Genomic DNA, 27,218 nt, shown 5'->3' on the forward strand with positions numbered 1-27,218 from the left:
GCAAAAAGACAAGACTACCCTTGTCCTACACAGCTGTTAGTACAGTCTGCAAATTCAGACTTCCTCTAAAGAATCCAAATAAAACTGGCTTTGTCAGAAGGAACATTGATCTGATGTTGCAAGAGTGGATACACCAGCCTGGTTTCCCAAAAAAGAAAAACCAAGGTAGCCATGAGGATAGTGCAGAAAATTAGCAGAGACATGATTTTGCTTCTCCACTGTTTGCTCACAGGACTAAGAACATGGTACGTATCAGCTTGCAGCATGGTTTTAAAGGCGCCACCACAAGGAGGAGCTGCTAAGAGCAGCCGCAAGGTAACAGCACATTTTGAGCTTCTTCACATTTGAAACATTCTTTTTTAAAAGCGTTCGCTCTTCTTGCACACTTCCCCTTCAACAGTCTAGCAGCCTGCTGCAGTTCTCATGTTGTGACTCTCCATGCACTGTGGATGAACTGCTGCTGCACACCTCTTTGCTAGTCCAGCTGAAAAAACTCTCCCATCTCAGATGTAATGAACAGTGATTTTAACAGGAGAAATGTGTTACTATGAAGCAACGCATTATTTGTATGGAGGCAGAGGAACATCATGCAACTTGCAACAGCAGCAGATTAATCCAGTTTTAAAAACTTTATTGTGTTGTTTAGACAAAAAAAAAAGTTAATAAAAACACAATGGGGGAGTGCAGGAGGAAGAAGAGCTAAGGTCTCAAGCAAACAAGCCAGTTATAAAAATCAAGGAAGACTTTGCTGGAAAATATTGCATAAAAGTTGCTGCTGCTTCTAGGTTGGTCTTCTAAAAAACAGGGAAGAAAACCTCTCCTTAAAACATCCCAGCTGATTGCGCCATCCAGGACTTGCCACGTTACAAACAGCCGCTCCCAGGCAGCAAATAGTGGGAGGGAGGGGACTGGGAATTTCCCCAGTTCAGAGTAAAGTTTGCATGTAAGCAACTGCTATTCCTGCCATTTGATGACCCAAATGCTTCTCTACACTTGCTGCAGCTGGCGAGAAGCAGAGTGTATAACCTCTGGGTGGAACACAACAATCATCAACAGAGCAAATACCACCACATGTTACACACACCCCACGATCCTGAGTTCTCTCACTCCGCAGGTCATGATTTCCAAACCCAGTTTTGCAGTCTCCTCATGATAGGTTGCTTAGGATCACCAAACTTGCTGCTTTGAATGTAGAGAGAAACAAGACAATCTGCCTACCCACTGGCTAAAATGGACAGATCTGTTCCTAAGCAGGAGTACTGTTCAAATGCTAAGAATCAGCATGCAGGAAACGTAGCCATGTGCAGCTTCTTCCAGCAGGGACAACAAAAAACAGTTCCTGGCAACTGTTATAAAGCTTATGTTCAAGATGAACAAAAGCAATATACAATATGGGATTTCACAACACTTTATGAAGGGGAGTAGACCTTGGAATTTCCTTCTCCCTTGCTCCATAGGCAGAATTTCAAGTTGCCAGCACAGCGAGGGAAGTGTGTTTTTAGCATGGCAGTTTAGAAATATGGCACTTGCCTATACAGCAATATTAGCTAGTAAATCTGAAAGAAAACTGAAACAGAATAAGGCTCCTTTGCTTCGAGTCTGGCCTCAAGAACACCAGTTATCTTGAGGCATGAGAGAAAGCCTCATTTTGTCCCCATAAGCTCAGCCTTCAAGTTCCTTCTGGCACATCACAGAAGCAGTAGGGAGGAACTAAAGAGTTGTCTGTCCAATCTGCTTGCAAGGGTTATCCTCCATGGGAGGCAACAGGTGGGCTAAAGGTAGAGAATGGAACAATTTGCAGTCCTGGATGTTGCAGAATTAGAAGCCTAAGTAAATCCTCAACTGGCCACTGAAGGAAAAGCAGAAGGCCTAAGCAGTAGTAGCTAGATCAGAAAGTAGCTGGTGTGCGGGAAAGACGCATTTTAAAAACAGAAGTGACTCTGGCGGACTGGAAAGAGAAAAACACCTATTATAGTTCCATCACAGACTTGAGGTGAATGGCGGGGGCAGGAGGAAGAGGGAAAAATGAGGGCTGACACACCACCTCTGTTGACTGTGCAGTCTTGGAAAAAATAAGTATCCTCCTAGAACTTCTGGTGTCTCCAATTTTCAACACAGCAGGCAAAACAAACATAGAATCTGTCTATCTGGACTCTTGTCACTCAGGTAGGCAGCAACTCCAAGACGCCATCAAATTAAATACACAACGATTTTTTTCTCTTGCACCAGCTCCCAAAGTCCTGCACACTATTGTAAGTGTCTGAAGAAGCGCAAAAGGCTCCAATTCTGCAAGAAGGGGATTGCTTTGCTGGTGACCAGCTCTGCTCCTATCAACCTGCAGCAGCGGGATTCGTCTCCCAATGATGAAGTATTCATTCACATTTTGCAGTGCTCAACTGGAGCACACAACAGGTTTGCCAGAGATCTTCAGGTCATCAAAAGGCAAGAGTGTAAGAATCTGCCAAGGCAAAAGGAGATGAAACAGTAACATTAGCATTATACAAGAAAAATAGGAATCCAATTCCTAGCTGTGAGGAGTCCCAACATAATGCATTTCTATCATGTCCTTCCTTGAAGGAGCTTGGGGTGGAGCATAAGGGTTATCCCATTTTATCCTCAGTGTCATCCTGTGACACGTGTTAGGCTAAGATAAGGAATGTCTTACGCCGCCCAATGAGATTCATGGCTGAGTGGTAACCACAATACCTCAAGGACCACCTTTCCCCTATGAACCAACTTTTGTCATGTATCTTTGGTGCCAGGGAAAAACATTCCTTTTCTTCCAGGTATTTGGCCAATTAAACAATCTATGTGCTTTGAAACTGTGGGGGGTATTATTTTTGTTACTATGCTATGCATTTTTTGTGTTTTATATTGTAAACTGCCCTGTGATCCTTGGATGAAGGGTGGTATAGAAATTTAATAAATAGTAATAAATAATTGAATCCATCTCTCTTAAGCTTTTGTTTTTATCATGTATTTTCTTTCTTTATATTGTGATTTTATGCTATGAACCGCCCAGAGATCTACATGTATAGGGCGGTATACAAATGTTAATAATAATAATGCAGCACCAATACATGAGAAAGAGAGTTGTTGCCTCATCCTGACCTACATATAGTTCTGTGCATGGCTTACATCCCTCCCTACCTGAGGAAAGGAGTTGCCAAAACTGTTCCATTGCAATGCAGCTGCTGCAGTTCCTTCCACTGAAGAAGCTTCAACAGTGCAATGGCACTGGAGACATAGGAGGTAGGCTTGCCAGTTTAGCAGCTCCTCCCTGCTGTATGGCCTTAAGAAGATGATACCAGACTAATCTGAATTGGAAATAGTCAAATCACAGGTATGGAAGGTGAGGTGCAACTGACAACGGCCAGTTGCGAAACTCCAAACCCTGTTCATAAAGCACCTTGTACTACACCATATAGCCTGCACTCCTGGCCTTGCTTCAAGAGCTTGATGGGACTTGTTAAGCTTATTCCTACAAGCCCCTGATCTAGAACAGCCAGACTCAGAAAGGTTCTCACATCATCATTTTCATCAGCCAGGTCTTGGGCCGTCTCATCCTCCATATTCCGCAGCAAGGTGTCTGCCCCCGATTGGCAGAGGATGGCAGCAATCGCAGCGTCCTTCCTGCCTACTGCCAGGTGCAGTGGAGTGCAACCGTTGTACATCTGGGCATCCACCTGGGCCCCCATTTCAAGGAGGTGCTTCACAGCCATCTCGTCATGGTTCTCCACTGCCATGTGCAGGGGTGTCTTTCCGCTTGTGCCATCCTGGGACCATAAAAGCAGGGTGTCAGATCAGCCACTTCAGTGAGCCTCTGAAACAGAATCTTAAAGGGATGGAACACCCTCCAAACCAGGGACAGCAAACCTGTGGTGCTCCATATATTGTTGGACTCAACTCCTATCAGCCTCAGCCAGCATGGTCAATAGTCTGGGATGATGGGAACTAGGGGGACATCTGTAAGGTCACAGGTCAGCCAACCCTGTCCTACACTAGCACATTTCATAGACTCATAGAAGTGTAGAGTTGAAAGGGACACAGAGGATCATTTAGTCTAACTCCCTGCAATGCAGAAATATGCAGCTGTCCCATAAGTGGATCAAACCTGCAACCTTGGTATTATCAGCATGACACTAACCAAATGAGCTATCCTGTGGCCAGGATTGGAAACTGGGCCCCGCAGCATGGAGACACACTGTTCCTAAACCTCACAAATGAACACAGGAACAGGCTCAAAACATAACATGGAGTTTAAAATCTTTCTGGGATTTTAAACATTTGGGGGATTCCTGGAACCTGTGCAGATTCAGATGATATTGGGTGGGGAATCACAAAGGTATGGAACTTATCACTTCCCTTAATCTATTTCCTGTTTCTGCAGCTGCAACACTGTCCAATGGATATTCACTGGGAGGACTCTTAAAAATCTGCTGTGAATAAATCCAAATTATGTCCCGATAACAGAGTTACTTTGCAACTTGTAACAAGTGATGTAGATCAAGCAGTTCTGCAAGCCTGCGTTTTTGCAAAGCTGCAGCTTGTTAGCTCCTGTTCAGTCACCTCTGCCTACATTTTGATACTTCGCTAGGCACTTCCTACACATTTTCAGTATTAATCTCCCCTGCCACAATGGACAAACTTTTTCACTTTCTGTATCTAATTGCCAGATCTTCTTGCTTGGCCTGATCACAAAAGAAAAGAGCACGTGTGGCCCTGGTGCAGCCATACCTGAACATCAATGTCGGCTCCACTCTTCACCAACAACGCCATAAGATGCAGGTTCCCTTTCAAGGTGCTGATGTGTAGGCAAGTCAAGCCTGGAGAAGAAGACACCCCAGGAAGTTGCTATGAGGCAAGTAGCTGAACGCCAGCCCCAGTGTGTCACCAGACACACACACCACCCTGATCAATCTTTACTACCTCACCTTGCCAGTTCTGCAGGTGCAAATCTTGGTGGCTTTTTCTAGCCTCCAAGGTCTTGTTGGAGATTATCCCCTGCAGCAGCAGCCGCACACACTCCAGACTCTGCTGCTCACAGGCCAAATGCAGTGGTGTGTTTCCATTGCGGTCTTGCAGCGCTGTGTTCACTCCTCTCAAGACTAGTGCTTGCACCACTCTGGACTGTTCCAGGTACACGGAGAGGTGAAGCGGGGTCTGCAAATGGGAAACGGAGAAGGTTATTGCAAGAGAGTGACACAGGCTTAATGGGGCTGGAGTAGAAAGGTGCAAGAGGCAGGGGCAAAACCGAGACTGGCTGTATGCTGCAACTGCATCACAAAACACACAGGATTTAGGAATGGATGCGTAATTTAATATCTCAGCTGAAATCTCAGCTTTCATTTGGGGGACACACACACACACATATGCAACACCTAGTGATCCTTCAAGGGTAAGCTTCATAGAATTGTTAACATTCATGGGACATCATTACCCTGTGTATCTCCTCAACAGGATTGGAAGAAGCCAGAAATAAATCAACTAAAAGCAAACAGCTGTGTGAGTCTACATCATTTATATAGCTTGCAGAATGCAGTCTTCTCTAGGCCAGAATTTGAACTACTCTGGTTCTTTAGATTTCTTTATAAAAATCTCAGATAAAATACACAACCATTGGCAAAAATGAGAGGTAGGTGCTAAATTAACTTTAAAGCTCGCATATTCTTTTCCTGAGAAAAAGTGCTCTTATTTAACTGGGGAAGCAGACTTCTGTGCACTCTGCCGATACAGATATACATCCAAGTCCACACCCCAAAGATCATTTAGCCCCCAATAACTAATGGGGTCAAATGACTCATCCAGATGAAGGGATGTATTCCTACTCAGGACACAAGTTGCTGCATGCAACTCAAGTTGGACTGAGGCCATTGACAAGAAGAGTAACTAGAATTAGTATTACTCATTTAATGGATTTCTGTAACATCTTTTGATGTGCATACCCTTCCAAGGTAGGATATAACAAAAATCTATCACTGAGAAGCAACTGTCACAAATTCTCAAGAAAAACTTCCAAGACGGTAGCTTAGCTGGTTAGAGCATGGTGCTGATAATGCCAAGGTTGCAGGTTCAATCCCCATATGGGACAGCTGCACATTCCTGCATGGCAGGGGGTTGGACTAGATGATCCTCAGGGTCCCTTCCAACACTACAATTGTATGAGTCTATGAAAAAGAAGCATAACAAATCTGCATATGCCTGTCCACCAGATCTAGAAAAATGAGGCAAGGAGTAAGCACAAGGGGGGGGGGGATATTATAGCCAGAGACAAATTGCCATGAGCAAGACAGAATTACCCAGATTCCTGATTGCTTTCTTCTAGCTAGAATGGGAAAAATACTGACTTTTCCCCACAGTCTATCACATACCTGGAATAAGTCATTCTGGATCTCTAAAACCTCCACTGGCAATTGGGCAATGAAGCAGAGTGCTATTGCAGGTACACAGTGAATGACTGCCAGGTGTAGCAACCTGAAAGAGAGAAAAGAGATGAGTTTGTGGTGCAGGGCCCAAGTCATACCAACCTAGAATCATGAACAGCACACTCCCCTTTAAGCATGTAAAACATCTGGGAAGTTACTTGCTTGCTCTTCACACTTAGAACAGAAAACACGCACATGGGTTTACTGGACAACTGATTCAGTTAGACCTCAATGTATATACAGTAGTGATGACTCTTCCTGAACCACTTTGCATGCTTACAACTTTTCACAGGGCAATGTACAATTTTTCCACAGCAACCTCTTGCAATTTGTCAACCACATATTTTCCTGGTGAACACCGTCGTTTGAAGATGAAACATGTGCCTATCAATGTATGGTGGCTGCAGAACTCATTGTGGATTCCCAGCAAAGGTCCCACCAGTTTAATTCAGATGTCAGTCGTTGACAAGGCAAATACAAGTCTACCAGGAACCAACCCTAAAATCCAAGACAAACCTGGACCCAGGAAGACAAGCAGCAACAAGATCACATACAATGAGAGGTACCAGTGATATGTGCCAAACTCTCCCATGGCATCTAATCCCAGCGCAACAAGGACTGGAAAGAAATGGAGATGGCTCAACTGAATTCTTCTAGTTATATGAAACAGATGAGCATCAATGAAGACTCAAGCTGCACCCATGTTCTTGAACTAAGGGTCAATTCTAACAACCCTCTAAGCACATGATAGCTGTGGTTTTTAGAATGCTGATTAACTTCTCAAAAAGTGGCAACTGTGACTGAGTGGAAAAAGCCAATCTGTGACAACAATAGTATGTAGCACCAGCATTAACACAAATGGCCCAATGAGAGGCAGGCCAAGACTGAAGTCAGCAATCCAAGGACTGTGAGAACAGACTCATGCAGAGACCCACTCCATCAAAAGCACATTTATTCAAAAACTTCCATATAGCTAGTTCTACCTACAGTGCAGAGATCACGGCTCAAATGGCTATACCACAGACAGGCTGCATTCATGGCAGAAGTATCACACTTGGCCTCATCAACTCCTCTCAAGTCCCAAGAGGTGTCTGATGGAAATTCTCAAAAGAATTTCTCCACGCCAGCAGCTCTTATGCAACTCCACCTGTTGAATGTTCCTACCAGAACATAAGTTCATGAATCACCTGACAGACTGGGCAGGCCTTAGAAGGTTGCTGCCACCCTGCACTATCCAACAACTCCTAGCTGTTCAAAGGTATGAAGCAGGCACTCCCACTACCCTGAAACTGAAAGTAGGGTTTTGAAAGTGTTTGAAAATACAGGATGCATGCACAAAACCTCATTCCAACAAAATGAAGAAGCAACTACAGGTATTTCAATTAACAAGGCTACTAAATCCATACCGTAGTCACAACTTGACATCATTTATACCTCCCTCCTTTCTTTCTTTTTAAACTAATATCTAGCCACCATCAAAAGAAGCTAAGTAAGGCCACAACTGAAGCAGATACAGATCACTGGCTACTAAAGTTTCACATGCAAAGATGTTCTTGAACAGAATGTGTTCGACTCCTGGAACCGTTCAAAACCAGGGTGCGGCTTCCGATTGGCTGCAGGAGCATCCTGCATGCAGCCAATCAGAAGCTGTGGAAGACGTGCAGACGTTCAGCTTCTGAAAATTGTTCGAAAACTGAAACACTCACTTCCGGGTTCGATCGTTAGGGAGCCAATTTGTTCGGGAGCCAAGGCGTTTGAGATCCAAGGTACGACTTTATATTAAACTTACACTGGATGCTTTTTAAAAAGCGATTTAAACACCAAATTAGTTTTTTTAAAACCAAGTGATTTCTCTTTTGAAAAAGTGGGTACTCATGCATTGCCCTGCCCACATTCAGAAATAATTCCAGAACAAATACAATGCATCAGTCTACCAGTTGTTGTTTTTTAAAAAAATACTGTATATACACTTTCAGAAATGTGTTCCAGAGGGATAGTCTGCAACAGCAAACACAGCAAAGCATCAAATGGCACTAAACACTAACAACTTTATTATTGCACAAGTTTTCATGGACTTTACTTCTTCAGAATGCCGCCTCCTCAACCTTGTGTGTGGAAACTCAGGACAACATCTGATGGACTGTAGTCCAGAAAAGCTTATGCTGGGGTGAGAAACTGCAACCCCTCCAGATGCTGGGGCTGAAGTCCAGATGTTCAGATGATGGAGGTGGATAGCTCAGTCAGAGCGTGGCGCTGATAATGCCAAATATGTAAGTTTGATCCCTGTATGGGACAACTGCACATTCCTGCATTGCAGGGGGTTGGACTAGATGATCCTCAGGGTCCCTTCCAACTACAGTTCTATGAAACAAGCATTGCCAATGGTCAGGGATGATGGAAGCTGCAATCCAACATTTGGAGGGCCACAGGTTCCCCGGCCTAGCCTATGCCATAATAAAGTTTGTTAATCTTTAAAAGGGGTCACAAGACACTGCTTTTGCATAAGCATGGAACTGCTCAGCTTACAATGTATTTCCAGTAAGCTAGCCGACCTATTCAAAGTTACCATGCGCTTTAAAACAAGTTTGCAATTAGAGAATCGTTTTTACTCTATTGTCGCACAGCCCTTCTCGTTTCCAGAGCGTTTAACAAAGGGGATTTCCATACAGGCAGAGAGAAGGGATATGGGAGGTGGTAGTGACAAGGTCATAGAGAAATCAGGAAATGGGGGGGGGAGGAAAGGAATGGAATCAGGCGCCCATCCAAGGTGCCCAAAAGCCATCACAGCAGCCCTGGCTGAGGCTGCCTAGAGGAAACTGCCCGAGCACCATTTTAAGAGGATTCCATCTGGCAAATGGGCTCTTAAGCAGAGAGAACAGACGGTCTTTGCTCCCCAGGCCGAGCAACGTATGTGGCTGAGGCACAGGCAAGGCCCCAGGGGAAGCCCAAGATCACATGGGCATGGGGAATTTCCCTGCCCTGCCGGAGATGTGGCCACCCACAGTTGCCTCAGCAACAAGGGGAGGGGAGAGTTGAAGGAGGCTGTACACAGCTGCTGTTGCCCATAGAGGGCTGAAGACACTGTGGGAAGAGAGAGGCTGCGTCCTTCCGAGGATTTCTCTTCACATTCAGTTACCAGTACTTTGGTTTTATAAGGCTGCAATTCAGACACAGCCAGGGGAAGTAAAAAAAGGTTGCAGCTATATAGCTTCTAAGTAAAAGATGTTAGGACTGTTCTGCAAGCCAACTTCGCGATTCTTTAATTCATATGCAAAGTTTAGTTTACATTGGTGCCAGTTTATTTCTATTTAGAGTACACCAGTAAAATTGCAGGTGACCTATGCACTGGGAGGTTCTCTGGAAATACAGTGGTACCTCGGGTTAAGAACTTAATTCATTCCGGAGGTCCATTCTTAACCTGAAACTGTTCTTAACCTGACGTACCACTTTAGCTAATGAGGCACCCGCTGCTGCTGCTGCCGCCGCCGCACAATTTCTGTTCTCATCCTGAAGCAAAGTTCTTAACCCAAGGTTAGCGGAGTCTGTAACCTGAAGCGTTTGTAATTCGAGGTACCACTGTACAGCAACAGAACAGGGAAGTTGTGTAGAAAAGGGGTAGCACGCTACAGGACAAAGGGAGATACCTAATATTAGTCATACCTGGAATAGATGCAGTGAGATCTGTGGGCATACAATTTCCATTTATTTCCATGGGTTCATTTCAAGTATGACTTAGCTGGATATCACTCCAAATTTCCATGGATGTACCTCCTCTATTCTAGGCTCTTCCACGTCTTATAACACTGTTTTTCATTAATGTTAGCAAAAGTGGCTGACCAGAGTATGGATAGACACCAAACATCCCACTCTCTGGGTTGATCCACTGACAAGTTGCACCTACCTGGTGGCTTCCTAAGCAAGGCAAAATTGCCCAAGAACTTACTTAAATCAGCTTTGTAATTATAAGACCACAAAAGCCTTTTAAATGGCCCACCTGCCCACACATGTCCATAGTGTCACTTGCTAGTGTGAAACAAAGGTGGGGGAGAAGGACTTTCTTAAGTTTTATATAAACTTTCCTGACTAGCCTGGCTAAAACAAATTGCCCAAAAGCAAAGCATTTTTTTAAAAAAACCCAACAACAACCAACAGCTCAGCTTTCCCCGCACAATTTGCAACCGGCCTCCATATTCAGACTTTGCAAGACAGTTGGATCTGAGTTATCTAGTCCCTCAGACTTGGTAAACTCCAAATTACAACCTTAACCAGCTGCTTTTCGTGGAAACAAAGTAGGCACCTAGATTAACACTGCAATAATTGAAATCCCCAAACTGTTTATTCTTAAAGTAGGATGATATGAAGCACCTTAAATACAATTAGGAATATAGTGTCAAATATCTGAGTGTTCCTGTATTTATTTTTCTCATGGCTAAAATCAATGTAAAAAGGAGAGGAAGTGTCTGGGGTTTGGGGGGGGGGGTTGAGAGGAAGAGGTAGTGACAAAGGCTGAAGCCACACAATAGTTTTTGATAGGGGAATCTGGATTGAAGAGAGGCCTCTCTTTCCATGCCATACATGCCCCACCCCTACCTCTGGCCAAACAGGTTTGACAGGGTTTTGGAACAGTACAAAAACCTTTCAAAACCTGGCTTACCAAAGACAAAAATGAGATGTGTGCACTGAACAAGAGGGTATCATTTTAAAAGTCAATTTGAGTCTAAAAAACCCTTAAAGTATTGTAGCACTTTAAAAGGCTAATCAATGAATTATAGCAGGCATAGGCAAACTTCGGCTCTCCAGATGTTTTGGACTACAATTCGCATCATCCCTGACCACTGGTCCTGTTAGCTAGGGATCATGGGAGTTGTAGGCCAAAACATCTGGTGGACCGAAGTTTGCCTATGCCTGAATTATAGCATAACCTTGCATGGATAACAGTGCACTTCAGATGCATCTGATGAAGTGGTCTGTAGTCTGTGAAAGTTTATGCCATACAGTGGTATCTCTGGTTAAGAACTTAATTCATTCTGGATGTCTGTTCTTAACCTGAGGTACCACTTTAGCTAATGGGGCCTCCCACTGCCACCGCACCGCCAGAGCACAATTTCTGTTCTCATCCTGAAGCAAAGTTCTTAACCCGAGGTACTGTTTCTGGGTTAGTGGAGTCTGTAACCTGAAGCGTCTGTAACCCGAGGTACCACTGAACTAGCTAGTCTTTAAGGTTCCACAAAACTGTTTTTGCTGGAACAGACCAACTTAGCTAGCTTCTGGTTTTGGTTCTACAATTCTTTTTAGAACAAATTCCAAAGGGCTAGCTGAGTTGGTCTGTAGAAGGCAACCCAGGCACACAGCCTACCCACCCCTCCCCCAAAAAAACTCCCACACCTAATAAAGATAGTAAACCTCTGCTCACCATCACATGGTACAGAGAGAACTGGAAGAGAAAAGAACCTAATTTGAAGCAGAGAGAACTAAAGAAAGGTTAAATAACCTACAAATGCAGCATTTCATTTCAGTATTACTTGTACAGAAAATGCTGCTCAGAGGCTTTGAGAGTGTTATCAATAAAGAGACAGCAAAAATTAGCAAGAGAAGTTACAGTGATGGTTTGGAATCAATCGGGACCTAAAGTCAACTGCACTAGAATCTTCTCAATCAAATATCAGTCGAAACACTCTGCTAGATGGTACCTGTGCCTGAGTGGTCTCAAACCGGAACCCAGGAAAAGACTCCATTGAAATTTGCTTCCACAAACTGTGTCCTGTTTGGTGCCAGATTACGAATGTTTCACTCGCTCTTGTTTCCAAGGATCTATTGTTACATGCGCACACACACGACACACACACACGGTCAGTTTATCATTGCAGATCTTTTTACATTTTGACTCTGTGTGGCTTGAAGTTTATCTTTCTTGCTTCCTAACAAGTATGTAGCAGATAAGAACTCTCAGGAGCAGGGACTTTCCAACAAGGCAATTCGGACTGAACTTTAACCATTGCTGCTTTTATCTGACAGACTGCACAGAATTCTCTGGAGCTATTTTAACCAAGCCACTTTCCCCAAAAATTCCTCACAACAGCCAGCAAGGACATCCATTCCCATTCTAGGGGGAGGCTGGGCCAACATCACAAGATACCAAGCATCATTATCTGCTTCAATAACACAAAACTGAAAGATTTATCCAAAAGATTGCTTTACTGTCTGGATCCAAACGTAATCTGTCCAGAACGGGAGGGCACTTCCACACCATCTGGCCCCAAGTTATTCAAGCTATGTATGAAAACAACAACCCTTGCCATTGCACCTGTATCAATAGGTTCCCATTTCTTCATACTTTATAGCAGAAGTGGGTGTGGGACCCAAGCACATGGGTATATTATCAATTCCTTTAGGGCAGAAACCTATCTGGCTTTGCCTCTGTAATTAAATGCCCGTTAAATAAAATAAATAAAATGCCCGTTGGTGGGACAAAGCAGCAGCTAACTGCAACAGAGGACATGGAATCTGTTCTATAAAAGTCTGTATAGTCTGTATGACAGGGGTAGGCAACCTAAGGCCTGTGGGCCGGATGCGGCCCACTCGCCTTCTCAATCCAGACCACAGATGGTCTGGGAATCAGCGTGTTTTTACATGAGTAGAATAGGTGCTTTTATTTAAAATGCATCTCTGGGTTATTTGTGAGGCATAGGAATTCGTTCACCCCCCCCCCCCAAAAAAAAATATATAGTCCAGCCCACCACATGGTCTGAGGGATGGTGGACCGGCCCACGGCTGGAAAAGGTTGCTGACCCCTGCTGTATGGAGTCTGTACTATAGAATGAAGGGGTAGAATGGCACTTCAGACTACAGACTAACAATAATATTGTTGAGTTAAAAACCTTGCACATAGAAAAATTAATACAACAGGAAGTTGGCTAAGCAAGAAAGCAAGAATCTCTCACCCCAGTGTGCTAAACTTTATTTGCAAACTGGTTGGTTTTGCAGTACATACCGGTAATAACTGAAATGGGGTACCTAGTACCCTTTGGCTTGAAATAGCACAGCCTAGTCTACCACCTCATTTTTCTATATGGGTAGAACAAACCTGAAAGCTCTCTCTCTCCCTCTCCCACACACACATTAAATAACAACATGTCAGCTACAAGCTACTTCGAATACAGTGGTACCTCGGTTTACGAACTTAATCCGTTACGGAAGTCCATTCTTAAACTGAAACCATTCTTAAACCGAGGAGGCCTCCCGCCACCAGCGCCCTTCCACCGTTCAGATTCCGTTCTTAGACCGAGGTAAAGTTCATAGACCGAGGTAAACTTCTGGTTTTGCGGAAGTTCGTAACCCGAATCGTTCGTAAACAGGGCTGTTCTTAAACCGAGGTACCACTCTATTGCCTTATAAGTGAATGGACCACCAATATCAACTTGCAAAACACAAGCAAGTCAACACAGAAAATGGAACAGATACACACCATGGGAAGCGCCACTTTTTCCAATTTCCTCCTTCAGCTCTATGTACTTTTCAATGTGTGTGTGGGGGGGGAGATAACCCCTCACTCCACCTTATGACAAAGGGAGTCATAAGCAGGGGGGCTCAGAGGCTTTGTGGGTTCTCAAGGACACTGTGTTGCCAACCCAGTCTTAGAGGCGAGCTTCCCTCCCTCACATTTTTGTCCTTCTGCAAACCTACTGGGGGTTCCCCCAAGCCTTCTACTATCTCCCTTATGGGCTTGGATGGTACTATTTAGGCCGCAGAAGGATCCATACTCAGCTCTGAACTTTGTGACCAGGAGGAATGGTGTTTCTAGTCCTTACTGTCTGCAACAGCTGGCAGGATATCAAAGCTGGTTTGGGAGTGGGGAGGAGGAAAAAGGGAGTGAGCAGGATCCCCCATGGTCAGGAATGTGGCTTGAGAATGAGAGCATACACAGCCCCTGAGCATGATTCATGGAAGGACGGTGTCTACCTAGTCACAGTGAGACTAATGTACACTTACAATAGAGGAGGAGTGGGGATATTTCAGTGTCAATGTGGGAAGTCCCTGATCATGAGGCAAGAAGGGGTGGGGGAAGGGTAGCTTCAGCTGCTGTTTACTTGGCCTGGATTTTATACAGATCCCTCCCCACCTCACAGAACTATGCAAGGGAATAGCCCTATTTTCAGGCCCAGGCTTTAAAGCTTTAATTACCCTCTCCCAAATGTGCTGCAGTTACTAGAGAAAAGCACACAGAGGAGGAGCCCAGTTCTAATATTGGAGCCGGTTTATTTATTGTGCAAGAGCTACTTACGCCCGTTTCCTCCCTTCTTCCCATCCCCTCAGCTCAGCCTAGCAGTACACAACCCAGCTCTGAAACGGTACAAAAACAGTCTAAACAAAACACACAAAGCACTTTGGGATTATCACCTCAGCAGGTCTCCTGCATCCTTTCTGTAAACCAGGTGCAATACTACCACTGTAATATTAAGGATTGGAAACTGTGGCCCAGAGTACCATCAGCTGAATATATATTAAGAGACTGGGACCAGGCCTTCCTGCATAACAAGGTCTATGCATTCCTTTGGGTCTCTACCTGTGCCTTTTAGCAAACCTCTAACACACAACACTCGGCCTGGATAGCTCAGTTGGCTAGAGTGTGCTGCTGACAATGCCAAGGTTGCAAGTTCGATTCCCGTATGGAACAGCTGCATATCCCTGCATTGCAGGGGGTTGGACTAGATGATCCTCAGGGTCCCTTCCAACTCTACAATTCTATGATTCTGTGTCACTATTCACAGTTCAGAGCGACAAAGAAGATGCCTTTGAAACAGCTTCCCAGTGATTCACATTGAACCGTGTATGGTACAGAAGAAGACTCTGGGGCAAAACTGGTCATTCGTTCTCCAAGCCAGTCAGGAGCTGATGGGAGATCAATAGAGGGTCTGGGAATTAAAAGAACTGATTCAGGACCTATGTCCTCAATCTGTTTATAACCCAAGAAGCTACCACTTACCAAATCAGATTAGCACAATATTGCATGTATTCCTCTGGAGTAAGCTTCAGGTTTGTGGGATCTACTTCTTTTGTTCTCTTTAGTGTTAAAATAAAAACCTCCAAGAGCCACCAGCTTTGTACAAAAGGCATGCACTTAGGGAATTCTGAGCCCAGGAATTTGCTTTGGGGAGTAGAAGTGAACAGAGCTCAGTCTGTTCACACAAAAATTCATTCCTGCTTACTCCAAGTGTTTTTTTATTCCAGCACTATAATTTTAGGGTGCAGAGTCATTTTGTTGCTGCAGTTGAGAATCAGAAATCCTTGCTGATCTACTGCAAATCACCCAGAGATCTGCCTTCTACTCACCCCAAAACACCCCCAGAGTCTCGGGCAGAGGAGTGGCCTTTTCTCATCTTCTGAACTTTCTATGTGGAAATGCCAGGGACCTTCTGCATTCAACGCACATGCTCCACTGCTGAGCAACAGTCCCTCCTCAAATAAATTCTGCTTTGTTGACTTAATAGCATAAGTTACAAACTCTTATAATAAGCAGAAACTGAATACAAGGAATGACACTATTCATCCATTACCAGTTACAGGCAGGTAGCCGTGTTGGTCTGCCATAGTCAAAATAAAATAAAAAATTCCTTCCAGTAGCACCTTAGAGACCAACTAAGTTTGTTCTTGGTATGAGCTTTCGTGTGCATGCACACTTCTTTAGATACCATTACCACTTCGCTCTGGTGCTCCTCCCCCCCCCCTTAGGAAGTAAGATGGGAAATACAAGCAACTGAACCATTTATCCAATAATAGCAATGAAAGGGAAGGAAAAAAGTGGGCTAAGAAACCGAACCAAACATAAACACTGTTGATACCAAGAAGCCAACAGACTTTCCAGAAAAATAAAAGAGGGGAATTCCACACTTGTCCAGTGCATATTTTTTTAACTGCCTTGACTGACCTCTTTTACCATGAAATTAAACTGCCCGACAGTAACCTTTTTTACAGTACTGTGGTATCAATACACACACACCTCTCTCTCTCTCTCCTAATCAACACTTTCTTCCCTGCTATTCCAGTTTCTCAGCCTCCTTGCAGTATTATATACCTGACTAATTAAGTGTGCCTGGTGGCCTGACCTTTCCAAGGTGGCAGCTGTAGATTTTAGAGCATGGGTATCCTAAAGGTGAGGAATGGGAGTTGCTCTTGCCCACAGGGACAAGGACCTGTTTTGGAAACATGCTCCTTTCCTAAAAATGAACAAACACCAAACTGAGCTATTTCAACCCTCTCTATTTCAAATCTCTTTGAATTTCCATAACTGCTCCCGCCAACCCTTTTCATATTGCGGAATTTTCCCATCAGTTTCAGGAAACAAAGATCACATGAGAGACTCCTGCAGGAAGGACTATAAAGGATAAATACATAAAGGGACATTTGTGAAGAGTGCCCTGAGCCTTTCAGACTGAGGGGGGAAATCTATGAAAAGAAGCCCTTCCTTTCAAAGAGGAAGCCAAAGGCAACACCAGTGAAAATATAATGTCACAGACTTCAGAGGCTTATCAGTATTAAGACTGAAGCCACATCTGGTCTGCTGCTCTTTTTTAAAAAAAGACCCATCTGGGATCATCTGTGAAAGCCTTCTTGTGTAATAAGCTCACACTGCTGTGTAATTTAAGCTGCACAGAGATTAATTGAACTAAAAGTGCACAACAGAGCCTAAGAGTGCACTCCCAATCTTTCCTTTGCAAACAAGTTCCTGCTCTCCCTTTAGGAAATAAAGCTTTAAGTTCCTGAACAAAGTGTAGGATATAAGAAGCCTTTGTGTTTAAAATGACAGGATAAAAATGCAACTTATTTTAAAAAATAATCAGCATGATTTAATCATCTTTCCTTTGCAGATGACTATGGCTAATTGGGTTTCTTCCAATCAATGGCAAGTCCAATCACTGGAAAGGGAATGACAAATGTGCACGTCTGCATATAGTTGTACAAGTGAGGAAGAGATAAAGTATTTGGATACAAGTCCTGCCAAGATTCCTCATTCACTCAGATACAGATACCTTTTTCTACACAGGAAACAAGAGTGAAAGATGGCGATTTCCCCCAAGACTGACAAACTGGATCAGTGCCAGAGGTGGTACATAAATCTAGGCTTCCCAAGGTCTATCCAGGTAACTCAAGACTGCAGCACAGTGACTCTGTGTAGCTAGATAACTGGAGAATTCACAGAATCCTTAACATTATGCATCCTTACATGTTATTACTTGCCTCAGCATCTTACCTTGCAAACATGCCAATTAGACTGGCCCTTTTTGGCTAGGCAATGTTCCCATGAACTAGTGCCTCACTGGCATCGATTCATTTCCCAGATGCTTGGGAATGTCAAGTTGCTGAATAGTAACAGTTGTTATGGTGCTGGAGGAGACTCTTGAGAGTCCCATGGACTGCAAGAAGATCAAACCTATCCATTAAGGAAATCAGCCCTGAGTGCTCATAGAAGTGACTGGGAGAGTGGGGAGATCGCATGTTCTAGCAAATGCTGTCTTTGCAATAAAAACATTTCTAGATAACAGCACCGGTTGCCCTTGGTCTCGGCTTATTTTTAAAATCCCTAACAGTTTAAGCCCTGGATATATTTGAGAACCAAACCTAGAACTCCACCTATGAGATGCCAGCACTCAAAATACCGTGTTTCTCCTAAAATAAGACACTGTCTTATATTTTTTTTCGCTCAACAAAACACAGTATGGCTTATTTTCAGGGGGTGTCTTATCTTAACCGCGTCGCATCGGTACGCTGCATAGCCACGCCTCTCCAGGCTGTTTTAATGGGAGGTACCATGTCACTATGGCTTATTTTCGGGGTATGGCTTATTTTTGGGGAACGGCTTATATTTTGCAAATGCATAGAAATCCTGCTATGGCTTATTTTATGGCTATGTCTTATTTTAGGAGAAACAGGGTACCTCATGTAATCTGGAATTCCCATCTACCTAGAGTTAAGCGAGTGATCATTCATTTGCTGTAGCAGATTCTTCCATGGAGGCTTGCTCTTTCCAACCCTCCATTACTCTCCATTCCTCACCATTACAAACTGCTAGAAAATAGTTCCTAGGCCTGGTCTACACATTAACGGAATAAGGTGGAAGTAAGGTGGTAGAATGGAATGTTTCACTTCTGGCTGCAAATGGGAACCATAAATTTGAACCCTTCTGTATGGGAAAATCCCATGCAAAACAGAAAATTAACAAATCAGGGAAAGTACCTTCCTCCCTGTGCAAGATGGTTAAATTGCAAAGTGTCCCTCACCTGTAGTGACTGTGCCATTACCTGTAATGTATATTCTACTGCCTGTATAGATCAGGCTTTATTTAAGTGCATTTTAGAGATGTCATGGTTAGTTTCCAGTCAGTATCTTCCCTTCCCTTCTAGAATGCGTGCTTTAATATTTTATGGCACTGTTGGAATTAGTATGTTATGTTTTATAAAGCAAACTGAGTATGAGTTGCCAATGGTGCTAAAAAAAATTAAGACTTGGATGGGCAGTAACATCTTATATCTACAGATGTCAACTTCTGTGTATTGAGAACTCGGCACATGCTCCTTCCAGCTCAACTTCTAAAACCCATGGGTGACAGAAATGAAGCATGAATGCCCAATGTAATTGCCACTGAATTTGGCACAGTCAGTTCCAAGGTGTACACACCCTGAAGCAAAAAATTGAGTCGACACATTTAGAAATCTAAAGAAGAACAGCCATCATGAAATTCTTCACCTTGCGGTTTTTGAGACATTTGTGTAAGTGATATCAGCCATGGGGCTAGAAGCATCTTTGGAATGAAAGCAGAAATTCAGAATCTCCCATTCACAGGACACCCACACCCACCGTGGACTAGAAGGTGAGAATCAAGATATTGGAATGAAACATTAGCCCTTGCAAAGTCTTATCAGACTATTCAGTCTGTATTACAGTGATTTCTTACGCAATGGGATTTTGGGTCCTCTTCTTCTAAAGCATCCAAGATTTCTGGAAGTTTTCATCTTAAGAGAGTCCCTCTGCTTTAACATCTTCTTGCATAAATTAGATATTCATCACAAGTTTCCCCATTCCACTCCCTCCTCCAATCACAGAAGAGCTACACACTTGCATTACAAATACTTGCTCAGCCTCCTGCATAGGCAATGAGCTAATTCAACTGTGCAAGAACTTCTGGGGGTGGGGGAATTCTTATGATCTCTCCATCCCTTCATGCATTCAAAGCATGTGCAAGGGGGTTATGCTGCCCATCCTAATCAATACACACGCTTGGCAGTTTCGCTTGTACTCGCACATGGCCTCTTCCAAGATCTGCATAAGGCTCCTCCACACAAGAGCATATCCAGATTGGCCCAAGAGTCTCTTCACAAAAAGGCAGCACAGGGGGCATGGCAAGTGGCAGTTCGGCTGAGCTAGCCAGCACAACTCCTTCATGCATGCTTTCCATTTGGAAGAGGGATACCCGGTAATGCAAACTTCCTTTATGTCTCTCATACATGCTAAGCCTCCAGCTGTCACCTGGTCTATGCCAAGTGCCTTCTAACTGCACCTATTACAAATCTCAGCATCATTTTTTTCCACTGAAAGATTACACATTCTAAAACAACCCAACATCTGCATGGTAATCATTTCCAGTTGTACCACGTAAGACTAATTTAGGATTATGCTGGAGAAGCACCGTGAATTCTCTGAAGATAATAACGATTCTCTCAAATCTAAACACACCACAGGGGAGCAAGTCTCTTAAACTGATGCTTCAGCAGTGCTAACTTGTTATCAGTTGATTAGGCCTGACTTGGTTCTTTCTTATTATTTATTTATTTATTTATTTATTCTTCATAAAGTTTATATGCCGCTTGAGTGTAGGAAAACCTCAGAACAGTTTATGAAAGAAAAACCAGTAAAATAAATCCCAAAATAAATCCCAACCATACTTTAAAACATACGAAAGTTAAAATACTGAAACAAACTAAAATCACCACATCTTTCAACGCTTGTCTAAACCAGAATGTTGTTTTTTTTTTTGCATGTGCCGAAACAGTTAAGACCAATTAAGATCCTTCTTTTTGAGGATGCACATATATGGGATAGCTCAGCGGGTACAGCATGAGACTTTTAATCTCAGGGTTGTGGGTTTGAGCCCCACATTGGACGAAAGATTGCTGCATTGCATAGGGTTGGACTAGATGACCCTCGGGTCCCTTCCAACTCTACAACTCTATGATTCGGTTGCAGCAGGCACCTCTTAGAAGAGGCATTTCCTCCTGTGCGAAAGTGGAGGGCATGCATGCTATCTGCCTGTTTTTTGTAAGTACTCATACTAAAAACAACGTGATTTTAAAAATAAAGTGCATTGCACAAATTATTCTGAGATGCCTCTTTGGTTGATTAACACAACAGCTTTGATTAAGTCAATCTAGATCAGTAAAAGACTACAGCTCTACTGCACAAAGCTATTGTCCTCCTTTGTTCAAGGCTTAAATTTGAGCATCCCACAAGAGCCACATGTTCCAGGCCAGGCAGGAAAGCCTAAGCGGTTTTTTAAATTATTGCTTGCCTACAGGCACCACCACATGAAGAGCAAACACCCCCAACTGAACCCCTATCAAGACAAGCTTTAGTCGAAACAAAATATAAAAATTCCTTCCTGTAGCACCTTAGAGACCAACTAAGTTTGTTCTTGGTATGAGCTTTCGTGTGCATGCACACTTCTTCAGATACACACTACCTGTAACTAAGACAAGCTTTAAATATACTCACTGACCTTCCAAGTCTCTGCTCTACAAACCTCAGTCTAGAAGTCACTGACACGTGATTTCCCATCAGTCAGTAGAGCATATGGTACTTAACCACATGCCACAGTTAGGCTTCCCTGCCGTCGCCTACTCCCACTAGAGACCACATGCATATTCGGTCCTACCAAAATAGAAACAACTGTTTCCATTCAGTGAAAAAAGGTAATTGTCTTCTCATTGCCACTCAGGTTAGGGAATCCTGTGCCTCACTAGACCAACCAGCTACGAGGCAAAACAAAATGGCAGCCACACACAAACAACATTTGGGACCCACACTTTAGGAACTTGAAATTGGTCAGTATTCCACTGCCAGGTTAGAAGACTTCCTCACAGTGGAATTTCATTCCCTATCAGTGGGGACTAGAGGTCACCATTATCTTTTTCACAGCAGTCTTTCTCCTCACACTGTGTAACTAACCACCTTCTAACAGTAGGGAGTGGGGAACCTTATGCACTCCAGACACTGTTAAGAGTACAGTTCTCATCATCTTTGACCATGGGTCATGCTGGCTTTGGCTGACAGGAGTTGTAACCCAACAACTTGTGGGAGGGCCGCAGGTTTCCCATCCCGGTCTTGTGGACATCTCACCTTGCGTCCTGAGGAGCTTCACTGCCTTGCACTTGCAAACAGAACTCTCCATGTATTAAGAGTCCTATCCAACACAAAGAGGGTTCTGTGCTGAACAAAAAAGAACAGAACCATTATCCTGCTTCAAGAATGCCTGGAGTCAGATTCTGAAGGTCTCAAGTTTTAGCCACTTAAAAGGAGTTTAACTAGCTTTAGTAAATCACCAACATCCACCGGGATGGCCTGGACTACAGCAGGAATATATGTAAACCGCTTCAAGACTGATTCAATAGTTTCATTTCTAGGAAATGTGGATGAAGTGGGCCCAGAAAACCCTCCAAGAATTCTGGATTCAGGAAAAAGAATAGGGTTGCCATACGCCCAGAATTTCCTGGACATACCTGGAATACTGCAGTCAGAAGCAGTGTTCGGGTGGAAATCGACAAAATGCCTTGGAAAATCCGGACGTATGGCAACCCATGTCAGCAGTGTCAACAACTTTTGTGTCAGGATTTTCACTTGTTGAAATATGGCAACCCTATACAAAGATCCATTTAAGTCCCCTTTGTGGGTCTACTGTGGAATGTACTACAATTGCAGAATTCAGAGCACCTGGAAAAAGAGGGATCAAGCAGAGAAGAAGAAAGAATGGGTGTGTGACTGGAGAGCAAACATGTGTTGAAAAATTTGGAGAACAGCGTGAAGACCTGGGTAAAATAAAGTATCATAGGAGGGAAGGGGGGAGGAATTAACACACATTTCTGCAGTTTATAGCCACCCTTTTGAAGGGTGGGATATGTGCCCCATAAAAGAAACAAAAAACAAAAGAGTAGCTACATGTTGAATTTGAAGCTGAACAAATGCACATACTCCACTGAAAAGTGCTGTACAGGAGGAATAGGAAAATTCTATTCATGATGGACAGTTCACACATGGAAGACATCACTTGATGTCCATGTGTAAACCAACACTGAGCATGTTGTTTTTGGTACAACAGACCAACCTAGCTCCAACAAACACACATGCAATTTGCAATGATTAAAAAACACCAATCCAATTCAGAACCATCTCCATTCTCACTTATGGCAGCTGTTAAAAAAAAAATCAGGAAGCAGAAATCTGAAGCCACAAACTTCTGTTCTTTCATCACTAGAACTGTTACAAGGAAGTGATATTGTTCAGTGGAGATGGCCGAGAAACCGTGAATAAAGTAATTCCCACTCTGCCACTTAGGATGCTCTCAGCCAAAGGGAACATTGTTGGCCAGCTATTGCCCAAAGTGGCTGAGCAATCCAGTCAGATGAGAGGGGAATAAATAATAAAATTATTACCGTTGTTCTTCTTTTGAGTAAAACAAGGCAACAAGTTCAAATAGATAATTCCATATGGCATCAGGTGCTGTCACTGCCTTGACTCCTGGAGGGGACACCTCACTGCTCCTACCCAAGCCTCCAAACTAGGAGAGGTGTGGAAGCACTTGCAAAATAAGATGCATCTTCTTGTTTCCCCATCCCTGCTACAAACAATTGATTAGATTAGAGACTTTCCCCACCATCTAATTTCAAACTTAGCATTTCCCCCCCTCCATAGCTATAGACTTATCTAGGAGGTAGGAGAAGCAATTAACAATAACCAGGCAAGATGGCAGCAGGCCTGTGTTTGAAAACTGCAGGTTCCTGACAAATGCAGAGCTGGAGGCGGATGTGATTTAATGGTGTGGAGGAGAGAGCGGAAAGGAAGTGTTGAACTCTTCCCCCATGCCCAGACTTTCCCCCTGGTAGGGCATACTTTTCATGTCACGTCCAAAGGCAAAAGCAACACAGGGGGGATAGAAAGGTGACTCAAGAGAAAAAGGACGCATGGATGAGGGTTCAGCAGCCTGCTGCACCAGCAGCAACCACTCATTCCACACCAAGCTGTCTCCCTTGCTGCCATCTTAATCTGTTCAGCACACAGGTCACACTGCCATAGTGTCTATAGTTAGCCCTGCCATGCCAGAGTGGAAACTGGAAACATCCAGCAGGCTAGATAAAGCAGAAACGGCTCATCAGGGATGCAGGATCAGGAGGAAGTTAGGAGGCCACGGACGGTGTATTAGTTATGGTAAACCAAGAGCAGAGAGCCAAGCTTATTACTTCCTGCCTGATATGAAACCCCCACTCTCCAAATGTACAAGATTACATTTTACAAGCACAGAGCCCGCAAGAGCGAACCTAAAAGCTCCAGAAAAGCATGTCTCAGATCAGAGCCCCAAGAGAAACTAGCACTACTGCATCACAGAAGTCATGTGGGCTTGAGATGTTTGCCTTTCACACTACTAAGTCATCAAATTTGCCTCTACTCTACAAAGAAGGCTATAAAAAGCATAAATGGCTTAGAGGTCATGGAAAACTTAATGGATGCCCCCAATTTCACCACTTCTTCTTTTTTAAGGCAAGAACATCTTGCTTAGAAGCAGACTCCCAGCAAGCATCCCCATGCTAGGTTGGTTGTGCAATTGGAAATGTGAACTATTGCTTCCCAAAACTCCATGGATCTTTCAGCCAGAGAGCCAAGGTGATATGAGGGGGGCTGGATTTGGAGTCAACACCCCCAACCTTTTAGAGTGCCTTGGCAACTCATTCGGAGCCTCTTGCTCTTTCCACCTGCCCTACTCCACAGGTCTGTTGTGCAGATGAAGCCATAAAAGATCGCAGTTCATTGCACCAATGATCACAGCAGCGTTTTTATATGTTCAATCTATTTTCCAATGAACAAATAAGGAACTGAGCAACTTCCATGGAAAAATAAAACTGATACTAAAACTGCTGCCAAACAAGTTTGCAGAAGGTTGTGAGGGAAGGAACATAAAAAGGTGCCAAAATAACACACACCCACAAACATCTATCCAACCCCAACTACATCCCACATTACATTTAAGGAATTTCAGAGAAACCTTTGCCAACTGCCTGCATCATATACCTATTGACAAAACACGCTGTTTGACACTTTTTGAAGCGATACAGCTGGATCTGAAGGGCTACCCCATATCTGCAGGCAAGAAGGTCCCATATAAACAATGGGCTGCTTTTTATTTTAGATGGCACTTTTTGGGCTGCGTCTAGACAGAGGCCGAATACTGCGAACTGGACGATTTTGTCCAGAAACGTAATGTATTGGCAGGTGAGGAGGATGAGGAGAGAAATATGGTACATTATTTTGATTGCACCATATTTCTCTCCTCATCCTCTCCTCATTATTTTGATTGCTCGAAGGGGCAGAGGAACCAGAGACCAAATTGCAAACATGCGCTGGATTATGGAGAAAGCTAGAGAGTTCCAGAAAAACATCTACTTCTGCTTCATTGACTACACAAAAGCATTTGACTGTGTCGACCACAACAAACTATGGCAAGTTCTTAAAGAAATGGGAGTGCCGGATCACCTCATTTGTCTCCTGAGAAATCTCTATGTGGGACAAGAAGCTACAGTTATAACTGGATATGGAACAACTGATTGGCTCAAAATTGGGAAAGGAGTACGACAAGGCTGTATATTGTCTCCCTGCTTATTTAACTTATATGCAGAATTCATCATGCGAAAGGCTGGACTGGATGAATCCCAAACCGGAATTAAGATTGCCGGAAAAAATATCAACAACCTCAGATATGCTGATGACACTACCTTGATGGCAGAAAGTGAGGAGGAATTAAAGAACCTTTTAATGAGGGTGAAAGAGGAGAGCGCAAAATATGGTCTGAAGCTCAACATCAAAAAAACTAAGATCATGGCCACTGGTCCCATCACCTCCTGGCAAATAGAAGGGGAAGAAATGGAGGCAGTGAGAGATTTCACTTTTTTGGGTTCCACGATCACTGCAGATGGTGACAGCAGTCACGAAATCAGAAGACGCCTGCTTCTTGGGAGAAAAGCAATGACAAACCTAGACAGCATCTTAAAAAGCAAAGACATCACCTTGCTGACAAAGGTCCGTATAGTTAAAGCTATGGTTTTCCCAGTAGTAATGTACGGAAGTGAGAGCTGGACCATAAAGAAGGCTGATCGCCGAAGAATTGATGCTTTTGAATTATGGTGCTGGAGGAGACTCTTGAGAGTCCCACGGACTGCAAGAAGATCAAACTTATCCATTCTCAAAGAAATCAGCCCTGAGTGCTCACTAGAAGGACAGATCCTGAAGTTGAGGCTCCAGTACTTTGGCCACCTCATGAGAAGAGAAGACTCCCTGGAAAAGACCCTGATGTTGGGAAAGATGGAGGGCACAAGGAGAAGGGGACGACAGAGGATGAGATGGTTGGACAGTGTTCTCGAAGCTACTAACATGAGTTTGGCCAAACTGCGAGAGGCAGTGAAGGATAGGCGTGCCTGGCGTGCTCTGGTCCATGGGGTCACGAAGAGTCGGACACGACTGAACGACTGAACAACAACAACATTTTGATTGCAGCAAGGCTACATGTAAGCTGCAAAAAAAAAAAAAACCAACCCAAAACCAAACTTGTATGCATGAGGATCAGTGATACCACAACACCCTTGTGTCGGGAAGCACCCTTAAGGTGTTCCTTGAGTTTGGAAATGTTGACTGAGCTAGTAACGTCACCCCTCCACCCACACGCGACTCCCTCTAGTAGTTTCCCCGTATTCCCCAGAGTGCAGAAAGCACGCGCGCAGGTGTCTGCCTCCGTGTGCACGCGCTCGTTCGCACTTTGATGTTAAGCAGACGCCCCCACTCGCCCAACCTGCCCCACCAGCGCGCCGACTTTCAAGTCTCCTGCCTCCCACAGACTGAAACAACCACGTGAGAACGAGCTGGGGCCACTCACGTGTCTCCGTCCTCCGAGACGAAAGCGAACGTCTCCAGCAGCAGCTGCTGCCGGACCCTTTCGGCCTCTTCCTCCTCCTCCTCTTCGCCAGGGTGCCGCGGGGTCTCTCCCAGACCCGCCAAAGACTCGACGAGCGAGGAAGAGCCGTAGCTAGAATCGAGCCGCTCGTCCGGCTCCGAGGAGGCGTCCGACGCCGAGCCCTCCTTGCCTGCGGCCGCGTCCGCAAAATCGGCAGCCTTGTCCGAGCGGACCCCTCGGGCTGCCGGCGACCGGGGCTCGCCTTCGGCCAGCTGGCCCTGCAGGGAGCGGATGGAGCCGAGGCCGGAGTCGCATTGCCCTTCTTCCAGGTAGACGCCGCCTTCCACCTGCACGTCCTTCTTGCCGTCGCAGCAGCTCCGGGTTTCCGACATGGTGGCGGCGGCGCAAGCAGCAGGAGGGGCGTCGAGGCGGGAGACAAAGCGGAGCTTGGGGCCCTGGGGGCGCTTAAAGACTGGAGCAAAGCCGCGTCCCAGGAAACCCCGGCGGGAGGAAGCGCGGAGCGCGCATAGCCGTGCAGGAGAGGGCGATCCGCCGCGCGTGAAAGAGCCGCGGGGCCAGCAGCCCCGACGCTT

General features: G+C 44.4%; 1 protein-coding gene across 1 annotated transcript; it reads right to left on the bottom strand.

The window, feature by feature from the left end:
- Window positions 1-610: 610 nt before the first annotated feature.
- On the bottom strand, window positions 611-27,218 carry NFKBIE (NFKB inhibitor epsilon). Its single transcript, XM_033144560.1, has 6 exons — window positions 26,608-27,218; window positions 6,372-6,474; window positions 4,935-5,163; window positions 4,738-4,826; window positions 3,528-3,776; window positions 611-2,458 (listed from the first exon to the last, which is right to left on the bottom strand). Exons 1-6 carry the CDS (start codon window positions 27,015-27,017, stop codon window positions 2,393-2,395), a joined length of 1,146 nt encoding a protein of 381 aa, XP_033000451.1. The 5' UTR covers window positions 27,018-27,218; the 3' UTR covers window positions 611-2,392.

This window comes from Lacerta agilis, chromosome 3, assembly GCF_009819535.1.
Source record: "Lacerta agilis isolate rLacAgi1 chromosome 3, rLacAgi1.pri, whole genome shotgun sequence".
Lineage (NCBI taxonomy): Eukaryota > Metazoa > Chordata > Lepidosauria > Squamata > Lacertidae > Lacerta > Lacerta agilis.

Excerpts from the sequence above, each read along its gene's own strand:
- NFKBIE (XM_033144560.1), bottom strand. The coding sequence starts at position 27,017 with ATGTCGGAAACCCGGAGCTGCTGCGACGGCAAGAAGGACGTGCAGGTG. Across the intron at positions 4,827-4,934 it reads GCACCTGCAGAACTGGCAAG|GCTTGACTTGCCTACACATC; the intron begins GTGAGGTAGTAA and ends CTTCTTCTCCAG. Across the intron at positions 3,777-4,737 it reads GAGCCGACATTGATGTTCAG|GATGGCACAAGCGGAAAGAC; the intron begins GTATGGCTGCAC and ends TTATGGTCCCAG.